The following is a 15,130-nucleotide window of genomic DNA, read 5'->3' as shown; positions in this document are numbered from 1 at the left end:
TTGGTAGATGAGTGACGGAACATCTTTTTAACTCGCAGACTCCATATACTTGGTTTCATGAAATGGGCTGAAATAAAAATTATCAACGTTGAAAGTTTGTTATGATGATGTGTTGAAAGGTGTACCTAATGTATCCTACACTTCAATTTTTTGCTATGCATACTAGCTGTTTACTATGCAATTAAGCATCACTTTCTTTAACGGTGAACCAAACCATTGTGAGGAAACCTAAATGCCTGAGAGTTCTCCATAGTGTTCTCAAAGGTGTGTGAAATCTGTCAATGTGCACTCGGCCAGAGTGGTGGACAATGGCCAAACTCTTCCCGTTTTGAGAGGAGTCCCCTGCTCAGTAGTCAGCCGGCAATGAGTTGATCGTGTGATGATACTAACTGTTGCCTGTAATTATTATTTTTATGTAGGTATGCTACACTTCCATTTTTTGCTATATTATAATATGTACTAGCTGTTTAATAAGCAATTAAGTATCACTTTCTTTAACCGTGAAGGAAAACATTGTGAGGAAACCTACATGCCTGAGAGTTCTCCATAGTGTTCTCAAAGGTGTGTGAAGTCTGTCAATCTGCACTTAGACAGAGTGGTGGACTATGGCCAAACTACATTTTGAGAGGTGAGCTGGCAATGAGTTGATCATTATGATGATACCAGCTGTTACCTGTTATTATTATTATTATACACGTAGGTATATACATTCAATCTTGATCTTGTAGGTACTTTCATGCCTTAAATCACATTACCGCCTTAGTTTGTTGAATTCATAGCAGAATTCATGGATACCTCGTTCCACGTCCTTGCACGCCAGATTTGTAAGTATACCGCCAAGTTTCAGAACTTCCTCGCTGTATATTCCTTTACCTGTATATTCAATGTACTCTGTGGCAGTCAGTTATTTAGGATGATTGCTTTTCATCTGTTTGCATTGATTTCCTAGCAAGAGTTTGACAATTAGGTACCTCGGTGATTTCAAGGTAAGGTAGGTAGGTAAGATTCCAAGCAAAATTCTTTGCTTTTATCTATTTTATGCACATAACCACTATTTTCACAAAGTTTTGTAACAAAAACTAAGATTCTTTAACCACAAAACATAAAGAAATTAGGTTAGAAATTATATTTGCAACAAAAATAATAGATCTGTTTTTTTAACTAGTTTTACGGCTCTGGGTTCTAGCACTTTTGATCAAAGACTTAAGCCTACTTCACACGATAAAATGAACAAAACTTCAATTTTCGACACTTTTATTGTGATTCGACCTAAATAAATCAAGTAAAGTTATTATTTTTGTATTTCAAGTAACATCGTTCGATATTTTTCGCAAAAAATAGTTTTAAGATTAAAGGGGAAAATCAAACACAAATTTAGTGCAGTTCTTGTTATCTTAAATAGCAACACTTACTATTCAATTCAAACGTCATTTTAGACGGCCATTTAGGATGTTTAAATTTAGTTGAAGCAAAAAAGCGAATGCAGTTTAGAAATAGAAATCCTAAAATTAAAGAATCTAAAATTTAGTTTAGGTTTAGGTTAGAGTACAACAGAATTAGCGCCAGTATAGCTTCAAATTGTTTAAAAACGTGTAGGTAAACGACTCACTCTAACATGTTAGCATTGAAAGTCGTCGCAAAGAGTATTTTTAACCCTGATCTAGATTGGGAGTCGGCACCAACAACGAGTTGAAGTATCGGAATCCATGTAGAAGAAAGTACGTATCTTACTTCATAATAATCCATACTTCCATACTAATATTATAAATGCGAAAGTGTGTCTGTCTGTCTGCTAGCCTTTTGAATAGAATAGAATATGTTTTATTCAAGTAGACTTTTTACAAGCGCTTTCGAATAGTCAGGTAGTTTTAATTTACCACTGGTTCGGAATGCCGTTCCTACCGAGAAGAACCAGCAAGAAACTCGGCGGTTGCTCTTTTTAATTTTAATTTCACAATTTACAATGTTATTATATAATACTATACGAACCATTGCAGCCCCATGCATTGCTGGAGCGAGTCAAATCCAAATCCATGGCCCATCCGTTCAACCGATTTTGACGAAATTTGGTACAGCGATAGCTTGCATCCCGGGGAAGGACATAGGCTCCTTCTTATCCCGGAAAACCAAAGACTTCCCACGATAGTTTCAGAAACCTAAATCCATGCGGACGAAGTCGCGGGCATCATCTAGTATGTAACTAAAACTGTAGTCTTATATATATAAAAGGAAAAGGTGACTGACTGACTGACTGACTGATCTATCAACGCACAGCTCAAACTACTGGACGGATCGGGCTGAAATTTGGCATGCAGACAGCTATTATGAAGTAGACATCCGCTAAGAAAGGATTTTTGAAAATTCAACCCCTAACGGGGTGAAATAGAGGTTTGAAGTTTGTGTAGTCCACGCGGACGAAGTCGCGAGCATAAGCTAGTGTAATAATAAAATGTTAGTCGCCACCCGAATTTCAATCGTGACAATGGATGGATGCTACCCTCAGTGTGGAAACCGCTTCTTGACGCTAAGACAATGGCATCAGTCGTGGCGACACGACACTATTAGCTCCACTTGCCTGGATTACGGTGACGTCTCCAGCGATGAAGATCAGCAAGAACTGTCGGGAGATGATCTGCAGCTGCCTCCCTCCACCCAGCCACCCTCACAACGGGCTGTGCGAGCAGCGGCACGTGCAGCGCGCAGTCTTAACCGCGAACTGACTCCCTTTGAAAAAAAGGAGGGGCAGGGGGTTGCATGACAATTGACAATGTAAAGTGTCTGGCAATGCATAACGTGATTGCTAATACTATCCCGAATATATATACCTGTGTGATCTCCCAAAGCCACCATGATCCAAACAAACGTTCCTCCCAGTGTTTTTTTTATAAAGAATATTAGCCAAGTTTATCATGTTGACTAATATTCCCCTTTCCCCTCCAATTAAGCGTACAGCTTATGCTAGGAGTAGGTACGACAATAGTGCAACGGAAGGGGTTTGAACCGGTTACCTTCCGGTTTTCAGTCCGCTCCTTTAACCTATCTATCGAGCTATTTGAGCTATCGAGGCTCTGATCGAGTGTTGTCTGTTGAAGGGGTCAATACGAAGTGAATCTTGCAGCTTTTATAAAATAACAAAAGTATGGCACGCGCTGGCTCTTAGTCCACTACATTACATGTATAGTAATCTTCATTGTCAACCCGTATCTAATCGTAAAAATAATGTGACTGAAAAATGCCTAGATACCTATTAAATTAAATTAAATTTATTGGATATTATTACATATTAAATTACATATAAGGAACACAAAAAAATACTTATAATACAGATAAAAAACAAGTAATAACAATTAAGTAGACCTAGGTCTAGTAGACGTATGAATGGGCAACCCCTGCACTAGTAAACACTGTATTACAGTGGGTTGCCTTCTCCATTTCTAGAAACTTGAATAAATGTTACTTATTACAATTTGGTGCGCTAAGGTGCGCTATTACCTAGGTACATCATACTTACAGATAGCTCTAAGTACTTGCATACAGACCGTCAAGTAATGTTGCTTTATCAAGAGAATAGGTGTCAAGAGAATAATATACAATAACTAGCGTATGCTCGCGACTTCGTCCGCGTGGACTACACAAATTTCAAACCTTTATTTCACCCCCTTAGAGGATGAATTTTCAATGCCTAGTCATAATAGCTATCTGCAATATACCTAAGTATATTTAGACATAGCAATAGATCTAAGCGTACCGGTAAGCGCAGGGTGGGACGACCTCCAGCCCGCGCGCTGGACCGATGGCCTGAAGAAGTGGGGAGCGGATGGATGAGGAAGGCGGAGGACCGTGTTTAATGGCGCGCTTGGAAAGGCCTATGTCCAGCAGTGGACGCAAACAGCCTGGTGGATTGGATTGGATTGGATACATCTATTACTTATTCTATAACATTTTACTGTAAGTGCGCGTTTTGACGTTTGATAAAAAATTACTGATTTGACTAGTTGTCAAATACCGTATTGAGGAGTTCCTCCCAACTCCATCATGAGACCCTGGATGTCGGTCTATCGGTAGGTCAGTCAATTCAATTAATGAAATTTTTCGAAGTTGTTCTGAGAATTTGAGGAGTTCGCATGACTACCTCCCGGCTTCATCATGAGACCAACTCCATGGTAGGTACCATGTTGTTACATTGTCATCGGAGTTGCATAATTGTGCTTCTTTCAGCTCAATCGGATAGGTCTAAAATACACTTGCAAGATAATATGACTATTGTACCTGCCTAGTAGGTAGGGCATTAGTTAGGTAGGAACCTGTTTACCTGGTAGGTCATAATGAAAAATATGCATTGAGCTATTACAACTGGGGTAAGCAGTGCATTAATGCCTCTATGACCTGCACGCCACTGTAGGTAGGTACCTACTACCTACATCTACTTCATCATACAAAATAATAAGATTGGTCTCCGCTTAATCTCGTCTATGAATATTTATTTAGTTATTACCTAGTAGGTACATCCAAATTTTAAGTAGGTAGGTACTAATTCTTAGTACAATTATTACTTTCTATATCGGTGGATGTAGGTACCTACATCTAATTTATCAAATTACTAATATGTACGAATAACAAAATAAAATAGGTATATCAAAAAGGCAATAAAATCCAAAGAATTATTAAGTACTATTACTTTCTAAATCCATGGTAATATCTATATCATGGTAATATAATCAAAAAAACCCAAATTTAAAATGGATAAAAAATCAATTAATTCGTATTATGCCATCTAGTGTATAACATGAAAAGTGCGTTGTGTGAACCTGTCCATTCGTTCTGTCACTCATGTGGAATATGCGTGCGAATGTGCGAATACGTCAGGTACGTGGACTTCACAAGATAGTAGAGAGGCCTGAAAATAGATGGCGTTACTTTTTTTTACATAATCTTTCAAGTTACAGTTTCAGATCCTAGTTCCTACGTCCCATAGAGATTACGTCCATCCATCGACATAGGAAAAGTAGTAGTACTTAGAAATTCTTTGCGTCCATCATCCAAGACGTCCATAATCTGGATTTCTGAAAAAAAAAATCACCATTGACACTGATTAATTTATTTACTTAGGTACCTACTTTATTTACATTTTATTTAAATATGTACATGTAACGATTATTTTTTAACGATCGTGTTGATTTAACTTTTTACCAGAATTTTACTTAATTTGATAACTGGGTAAATTATAGCGTAATTAATCATCATGATATGTCACCGATGTCAGAAATCACTTCGCATCAGCGACGGCATCAGATGCGAAAAATGCAACTCAGGGTACCACCTTACGTGCGCCGGTGGCCGTACGAATATGGCACTAGAATCTGGTGACAAGGCTGTCCGCTGGGTTTGCGCCACTTGCCAGAACCCTGCGACCAACACCAAGCTCGAAGTCACCGATGCTCAAGTTTTTCTCAAAGCCATCAATGCTATCACAGAAAAATTCGAACTGGTCAACAAAATACAGCTACCGAAAATAAACAACGATTTGTTACAAGTAAAATCTGTAACGGATCGAATCGTCAAACAAAATGAGGACATACTATTGAAAATCGAGGAGTTGAAGAGTAAAAAACGTGGGGAGCAGTCGAACAATAGTCCATCAAGTCACTGCCGCCGCAGGAATCTGAATTTGTCTCCTAGAATGAGAACTTGTGAGGAACAGGCACCAATATTAGACGCCGAGAAAATCGTACGGTATAAAACGCGCCGGAGATCCTATTCCCTGCTAAAGATGTTGCTTCAATTAAACAGAAAATTACACAGAGGTAGAACACCAAGAAGATAATAACTAATAATTAAAGTTCTATTTCTAATAAAACCTGTGAACGCCCGGGGAACGCCCCGCACACCTGCACAGCCCCCGCGCTAACCCGGTACGAACGAAGGCCGTGACGAGGGAGGGTGACCTGCGGGTGTGCGGAGCGTTAAATGATTTTTTAGAATTTGTCGTTTACCTAATAACGCTGCAACGGAGCTACGTATTGACGTCATTTTTTGCATAAACTGTATAGTTTGGCTAGAACCCAGAGCCATAAGATTATCTTGAGCTCAGACAATTGGACTACCTATTGTGACCTATTCCCATTATTCTTCCAATAGAATATATTATTATTCTTATTCATTAAAAATTGTAGTTGTAGTCAAACCCTCAATATCATTCTTTCCTTGAGCCACGCGGGAACGAAGCCGTGCGTAATAGCTAGAAATAATATTATAGTTCAAGCATCGATACAAATGGTTTTGTCCCTTATCGTGTAACCGATTTTTTTCAAGGAATACAACTTTAGTTGCAAAACAAACTTTGATAATTCGTGGCATCAGTGTATTTCTCATTATTTATTTACTTGTTTTCACATAAAAAACGTTTAATACAAATATTGTAGATCGGCTATCGCTATCTCATACGCGGTTACACAGTACTTCAATCTACTTTTATTACTCTATCTACGGTTCCGATCTTATTCTTAGTCTGAGGTTCCGATTTTCACCACGCGCCAAAAGAGCCTTGTCGCTGTACATAATTTATTGGCTAATTTGAAAATAGTAATGGCTTCTTATTGGGTGATTCAAATGCAAATAGCCAATAAGAATCTAACTACATTTCAAAAATGTCGGGTAGAACGAGATGGAAGTGACCACGCCATACAAAACGAGAGGGATGGACTGACACGAGTACCTTACCCTTGGCTTAATGGGGCCATGGTGTTGGTGGTGTCGTCTGTCGTGTTGAAACTTGCATTACAATTTGCAGCGTCGGTCGGCGGCGGGATGTCGGAAGTGCAAAAAAATATCGATATATATCAAAATCGATATTTAAAAAATATCAATATCGACATTAAAATTTTCTCAAAAAATATCGATATATCGATATTTTAAGTAGAAAGTCAATCATAGGTAATAATCATTTTAAAGAAATGATTTCGATTGTTTTCTTTTTACGGCTCTGGGTTCTAGCTTTTTTGAGCCTAATCCGATCGAACATCGATATTTTGAATGAAAATAGTAAAAGTAAAAAGTAGGTAAAAACCTAAGTCGGTATTATGTTTGTCGGTCCGAAAAAATTACGTTGTTTTATACCTTTTCGATAGTTGGAATTTTATATCGATACCTACATCGATATATCGAACAAATAGTATCGATACATCGATGTATCGAATATCGATATTCTTTCGACGACAGTCGCACAGAGTACATTATGGACAGTCCACAGAGTACATTATATATACTGGAACCAGTGTTTCCATGTACACGGTAATTACCGTAGATGCACCGTAATTCAGTCCTAATCTACGGTCAAGGTAATATAGCCATTACCTTGACCGTGTCACCGTAATACAAAAATCACGTTAAAAATTCATAATATACTGCGTAATACGAGTACGAATCTCAGTCACCTTAGCATATTTCGTAATAACAACATTTCTCTTGCTCTCGGTTTAAGCATCAAATCTCAGCAATCTACTTTCGTCCTTATTCAAGCAATTAGGAAGGAGTGAAATGTAAAATTAATGAGATTTAACAAAATATTAATATGAATAAATCCGTTTATGAAAAAGATATTGCTATGCTAGGAGAGTCGGATTCAGAATAATATTAATAATTGATTAAAAAGCAAATTCGTGACTTTTTTCTTTTAAAAATGACACGGTAATTTACACGGTATTCTTTTAGCTAATCCACCGTAATTTAATCTAGAAACACCGTAATTTTAACCCTTCAACACGGTAATTCTCGATTTACATATGGAAACACTGACTGGAACAGTCGACATGTTATTGGTCTGTGCAGTCGACACCCGAGTCTCGACAAGGCCCCGTCGGCCATTTTCATTTTTCTAACATTGCTTGTACAATGAGCAGCAGTGTTATTGTAAAGCGCAAAAAGCTTCGAACTATCCTATTTTAAAGGTACTGTAGGTTTTCGACGAAGATATAAGAAATTGTGGACGCAGAAGTAGAGAACAATGCTTTAAATGGTAAGTTTGAAGAAATCGTAATGCTCACAATAAATGTGTTAGTTACAAGTTACAACGCCATTTTGTCCGAAATATTCAAAGCCTGTAAGGACTTGCCGGACTGTTTCTTGGAATGTGAAATTTATGGCTTTAATTTAACAGCTGGCCATCACACTTTGTTCGAGTGCAATATCTAGAAAACCTTAGTGGGGGTCTGTTATAATACAGACCTGTACAAAATTTCTCGTTTCTATGACCTGCGGTTTGAGCTGTCATGAACTGAATTATATATGAGTATTTAAAGATAAAATGTCGTATATATATATATATCGGTTTAAACATGTTCAGCCGTGAAAAGGTAAAACAGCCAAACAAACTCGTGTAATGTCGTATATCACGTGTATTGCGTAAATGCGTACCTTCCATATTTGTACCTATATTTTTCTAAATTTCTACTATATTGTTTAGGCAAAGACAGAAAGGCATTGCACAGAATTGGAAAGGCACTGACAATAAATCAAGACAAGGAATAATCTATACTTTTTTTTAGGGGTTTGTTTGTAGGGGTAATATCTGGAACTACTGAACCGATTTGGAAAATATTTCACCAGTAGGAAACTACATTATTCCTATGTGACTTAGGCTATATTTGATTTTCAAAAAAATTTGAGAGCATGATGCCTTCCCTCAGCGGTCAAGGTATCTGGTTTGTAAATCTCAAAACCTGGGTTTGAGTCTAGCTACTTATATTTTAACATAACAATTATAACAAAAGACTCATTTTATTTACAAGTGTCAATTTTGATTTTGAATTTTGAAATACTCCTCTAGCTATCCAAAGCATCCTAAGATAAAACTATAAAACTTGCTATGGAATTTGCTATTTTCAATGATGATGTGAAAATTTTGTATTGTATTACTAAACTAGCTTATTCCCGCGACTTCGTCCGTGTGGTCTACACAAATTCAACCCCCTTTGGGGTTGAATTTAAAAATCCTTTCTTAGCCGATGCCTATGTCATAATAGCTATCTGCATGCCAAATTTCAGCCCGATTAGTCAGTCAGTCAGTCAGTCACCTTTTCCCTTTATATATTTAGATTTAGATATAAATAAATTTGATAAACCAGAACAGTAAAACATGATATTTCATCGAATCCATCAAACTTTTATTTCATACGAGCCAAATAACAACATCTAGTAATAGTCTTGAATTAGTTACAAATTTTAATAGAAAGTGAACAGTCTATCTCTCTCTCCGGTCGTTCATTCGTTGCTGAAGATTGTGGTCCTGGCAAACTTCCCTCGAATGGATTATCTGTTTCCACCGGCTCCTGTTGGTGGCCATTTTCACTATATGATAAAATCCACACCTGCTGGATGCCTTTAACTGGTCGGACCACCTAGTTGGTGAGCGGCCTCTCGCTCTTTTGCCCTCTGTGCCTGGCACTATTAGCTTATCTAAGCTGAGAACAATCTATAGTTGTAATAATAAACTATCAGATATCATTCCAGTGTTGGACATGGTTCCTGGAACGATTATGATCCGGAGCCTACACATGTCTATTAGAAACTAGCCTTTTTTTGTGACTTCCATCAATATAAAGGACAAGATATGCGCTAGCAAACAAAATTTTTCCGTTTTGGAACTAAATAAATCAGCGCCACCTCTTAGCTACTAATCAACAACCCGTTTGAAATCCAGACGTCACTGAGGTTGCATTGGTGCTAAATAAACATTTTAGGACAATTGAATCAGTGCCATTTTGCTTGTTCAATGGCCCTGTCCATATAAAGTAATATAAGTCAATGGTAATTTCACATAATTTATAGTCTAGCTAGCTCATCTATAGTATTCTATAGTCATACTCAGAGATAATTTAGCTATATATCTGTGAAAGAATTTTCAGAATCTGATTATTTATTATAGAGATTACCTTCTAAACTCAAACTTAATAACTATATCTTTTATGATGTAAACATACCAGTTGCTCAAACATGCAATTCTTTACTTGTCTGTAACATATTAAAAATAAAGTCTCCAGCTGTTTGGATGCAACGATAATTAATTATTAACTAGCTTATGCTCGCGCCTTCGTCCGCGTGGACTACACAAATTTCAAACCCCTATTTTACCCCCTTAGGGGTTGAATTTTTAAAAATCCTTTCTTAGCGGATGCCTACGTCATAATAGCTATCTGCATGCCAAATTTCAGCCTGATCCATCCATTAGTTTGAGCTGTGTGTTGATAGATCAGCCAGTCAGTCAGTCACCCTTGCCTTTTACATATTTAGATTAAACCCCGAAAAGGCATCATTTTTAAAATAAAATATTTTGTTTACAGAACTGCTGGAATTGCGCTTTCCATTCAATCCATCTGGACACATCTCCAAATTCAACACCAAGGTACCTTTGTAAATGCTGGTTTCATCCATAAAAATGGCAGTATCCAAGTCTAGCTATGTGCACATTTGTGTAGTGTGCACATTGACTTTCTTTGTGAGAGTGAAAAAGTCAAGATTTTTTACCTTGCCAAACAACACTTGAACAGATCTGATGCAACCATGTCAACAACCAGCTGACATCTCAACTGCTATGTTTATCAGAAAACAGGCAAGAAAGAAACATACCCTAAGGATAACCAAATTTAAGCTATGAAAGTGCTGTGGCCGATGATATATAATATATGTATATCAGTGGTTATTTCACCCAATAGTTCTATACTGTTGAACATGAAAACATAGACCTTATTCCATCTGGATCACAGCTTAGAAAGTGCTGAAAGACAATAACCAGCCATTGTCTGAACTGACAGGCCAGTGATTTTCTCAACCACATAGTACATACAGCTAGACAGAAACAAATGTCAGCTTAAAAAGTGTTATACTAGGAAACAACCACTTGTTCTCCCAACTAGCAAATGCTGCTAGCCATGGAAATGTAAACTAAATTCCAGCTTAGAAAGTTGCAATAACCAGCCTGCCATGTCAATCAGTAGATGTGTGGTGGTCCTCGCATACAGACAACACTCAAACTCATAAAAAGGGTTCTACAACTATCATACTGCAATGAAGTAACTTACAAACTAACTGGATGCTGCTACAGGGTCTTCAATCGTACCAAACATCCTCTGTTGCACTACTGAAGTTTTCTCTATAGAGCACTAAGTATACAAGATGCAAGATACAGCGATTGGACCAGCTGGGATCCCGAATATAAAACTGATAGATGTCCATACCTGGACACTGGTGTCTTGTAGCGAATTCCATACTTTACATCCTTGTGAAGCTTGTGTCCAGCGTTGCAGTGACTTATTTGGTCATGTTTGTCAAACTGTTGGGGATATTAGTGGTATTAAAATGGGAAAAGATATTAGAAATGTTGCTCAATTAGAAAGAACAAGGAATTCTGAATTCCTTATTCTTTCTAAATGTCTGTATAAAATGAAAAATTGTTGGAAGGGTTGTTCAACTAAATATCTTACCGTATGCTGCCAGTTCCTACAGGGTCTTCAATCGCACCAAACATCCTCTATTGCACTGCTGAAGTTTTCTCTATAGAGCACTAAGTAAAAGTATACAAGATGCAAGATACAGTGATTGGACCAGCTACGATCCCGTATATAAAACTGATAGATGTCCATAACTGGACTTTGATGTCTTGTAGCGAATTCCATACTTTACATCCTTGTGAAGCTTGTGTCCAGCGTTGCAGTGACTTATTTGGTCATGTTTGTCAAACTGTTGGGGATATTAGTGGTATTGAAATGGGAAAAGATATTAGAAATGTTGCTCAATTAGAAATAACAAGGAATTCTGAATTCCTTATTCTTTCTAAATGTCTGTATAAAATGAAAAATTGTTGGAAGGGTTGTTCAACTAAATATCTTACCGTATGCTGCCAGTTCCTACAGGGTCTTCAATCGCACCAAACATCCTCTATTGCACTGCTGAAGTTTTCTCTATAGAGCACTAAGTAAAAGTATACAAGATGCAAGATACAGTGATTGGACCAGCTACGATCCCGTATATAAAACTGATAGATGTCCATAACTGGACTTTGATGTCTTGTAGCGAATTCCATACTTTACATCCTTTTGAAGCTTGTGTCCAGCGTTGCAGTGACTTATTTGGTCATGTTTGTCAAACTGTTGGGGATATTATTGGTATTGAAATGGGAAAAGACATTAGAAATGTTACTCAATGATACAGAATTAGAAAGAACAAGGCATTCTGGATTCCTTATTCTTTCTAAATGTCTGTATAAAATGAAAAATTGTTGGAAGGGTTGTTCAACTAAATATCTCACCGTATGCTGCCAGTTCCTACAGGGTCTTTAATCGCACCAAACATCCTCTATTGCACTACTGAAGTTTTCTCTATAGAGCACTAAGTCAAAGTATACAAGATGCAAGATACAGTGATTATTCTGGATTCCTTATTCTTTCTAAATGTCTGTATAAAATGAAAAAAAATTTGGAAGGGTTGTTCAACTAAATATCTTACCGTATGCTGCCAGTTCCTACAGGGTCTTCAATCGCACCAAACATCCTCTATTGCACTACTGAAGTTTTCTCTATAGAGCACTAAGTCAAAGTATACAAGATGCAAGATACAGTGATTATTCTGAATTCCTTATTCTTTCTAAATGTCTGTATAAAATGAAAAATTGTTGGAAGGGTTGTTCAACTAAATATCTTACCGTATGCTGCCAGTTCCTACAGGGTCTTCAATCGCACCAAACATCCTCTATTGCACTACTGAAGTTTTCTCTATAAAGCACTAAGTAAAAGTATACAAGATGCAAGATACAGTGATTGGACCAGCTAGGATCCCGTATATAAAACTAATAGATGCCCATAGCTGGACATTGGTGTCTTGTAGCGAATTCCATACTTCACATACTTGTGAAGCTTGTGTCCAGCGTTGCCGTGACTCATTTGGTCATGTTTGTCAAACTGTTGGGGATATTAGTGATATTGAAATGGGAAAAGACATAAGAAATGTTACTCAATGATACAGAATTAGAAAGAACAAGGCATTCTGGATTCCTTATTCTTTCTAAATGTGTTGTATAAACTAAAAAAATTGTTGGAAGAGTCGTTCTACTAGATATGGTCTTTTCTCTCATATAAATATCTTAAACTGTGCCCTCAAGCACAAACTGATCACATAATAAAAAAAAACATCAAGTTTCTCATCACAGCAAACAAACTTTGTTTTAAGCATTTTTTTCCTTTTTAATTAAACTAAATCTATTATACTAAAATTAAAATTAAATTAAATCTATACTAAATTGATAAATGTCCTAGACATAGTTAAATGGAAAAGAGTGATAAGTCTGTTTATCATCCGAATAACACAGAATTAGAAAGAACAAGGCATTCTGATTCCCCTTTTTCTTTCTAAATGTGTTGTATAAACTGAAAATTCTTGGAAGAGTCGTTCTACTAGATGTCGGCAAATGAACTTGGTCTATTTTTCAATATTGGGTGAACCCAATGTGTCCGTTTTCTTTCCCCATATTTTGTCAAAATAATATAATAGTATACACTTAAAAGTTGTTGGTACAGGCGTTCTACACTCTACTACACTCGGCGTTATAAAATCGCACTTTGTGAACTCGCACTCCAAAATGCCACCCCAGAACATGTACAAACCACCACTATATTTTACGGTTTTCTATGCAAGCCTGAGCAAATCGTTCGTCTTGTCTTCTTTACACTTTCGCCCGTCATTGCAAAATAAACACTCTGGTCTCATCCGTGAAGAGTACAGCCCTCCACTGGTCAAGGGTCCAGTTGACATGCGCACGGTTGAACTGCGATGTTGTGCAGTTAATTTCGGGCCCCTAGCAGGTACAGGTGCCACAATTTTCTCTCTTGCAATTCTCTTCTAATCGTAGACGTGCTCACTGTTGTTCTGCGAACTCCTCGGAGCTGTTGTTGCCATCTGGTTTACTGACTGATAACCGTTTGACATGTTTGTCAAACTGTTGAGGATATTAATGATATTGAAATGGAAAAATAAATTAGAAATGTTGATCAATACTACAGAATTAGAAAGAGCAAGAAATCCTGGATTCCTTATTCTTTCTAAATGTCTGTATAAAATGAAAAGTTGTTGGAAGGGTCGTTCTACTAGATATGGTCTTATCTCTCATATAAATATCTTAAACTGTGCCCTCAAGCACAAACTGATCACATAATAAAAAAAAACATCAAGTTTCTCATCACAGCAAACAAACTTTGTTTTAAGCATTTTTTTCCTTTTTAATTAAACTAAATCTATTATACTAAAATTAAAATTAAATTAAATCTATACTAAATTGATAAATGTCCTAGACATAGTTAAATGGAAAAGAGTGATAAGTCTGTTTATCATCCGAATAACACAGAATTAGAAAGAACAAGGCATTCTGATTCCCCTTTTTCTTTCTAAATGTGTTGTATAAACTGAAAATTCTTGGAAGAGTCGTTCTACTAGATGTCGGCAAATGAACTTGGTCTATTTTTCAATATTGGGTGAACCCAATGTGTCCGTTTTCTTTCCCCATATTTTGTCAAAATAATATAATAGTATACACTTAAAAGTTGTTGGTACAGGCGTTCTACACTCTACTACACTCGGCGTTATAAAATCGCACTTTGTGAACTCGCACTCCAAAATGCCACCCCAGAACATGTACAAACCACCACTATATTTTACGGTTTTCTATGCAAGCCTGAGCAAATCGTTCGTCTTGTCTTCTTTACACTTTCGCCCGTCATTGCAAAATAAACACTCTGGTCTCATCCGTGAAGAGTACAGCCCTCCACTGGTCAAGGGTCCAGTTGACATGCGCACGGTTGAACTGCGATGTTGTGCAGTTAATTTCGGGCCCCTAGCAGGTACAGGTGCCACAATTTTCTCTCTTGCAATTCTCTTCTAATCGTAGACGTGCTCACTGTTGTTCTGCGAACTCCTCGGAGCTGTTGTTGCCATCTGGTTTACTGACTGATAACCGTTTGACATGTTTGTCAAACTGTTGAGGATATTAATGATATTGAAATGGAAAAATAAATTAGAAATGTTGATCAATACTACAGAATTAGAAAGAGCAAGAAATCCTGGATTCCTTATTCTTTCTAAATGTCTG

General features: G+C 37.2%; 1 protein-coding gene across 1 annotated transcript; it reads left to right on the top strand.

The window, feature by feature from the left end:
* The first annotated feature begins 5,242 nt into the window (after positions 1-5,242).
* LOC117995758 (uncharacterized) lies at positions 5,243-5,824 on the top strand. Its single transcript, XM_034983751.2, has one exon. It carries the CDS (start codon positions 5,243-5,245, stop codon positions 5,822-5,824), a length of 582 nt encoding a protein of 193 aa, XP_034839642.1.
* The last annotated feature ends 9,306 nt before the right edge of the window (positions 5,825-15,130 follow it).

This window comes from Maniola hyperantus, chromosome Z (genome assembly GCF_902806685.2).
Source record: "Maniola hyperantus chromosome Z, iAphHyp1.2, whole genome shotgun sequence".
In the NCBI taxonomy this organism is placed as follows: Eukaryota; Metazoa; Arthropoda; class Insecta; order Lepidoptera; family Nymphalidae; genus Maniola; species Maniola hyperantus.
This window is presented reverse-complemented; position numbering and strand designations above follow the sequence as displayed.

Coding starts and splice junctions, on each gene's coding strand:
- LOC117995758 (XM_034983751.2), top strand. CDS start 5,243: ATGATATGTCACCGATGTCAGAAATCACTTCGCATCAGCGACGGCATC.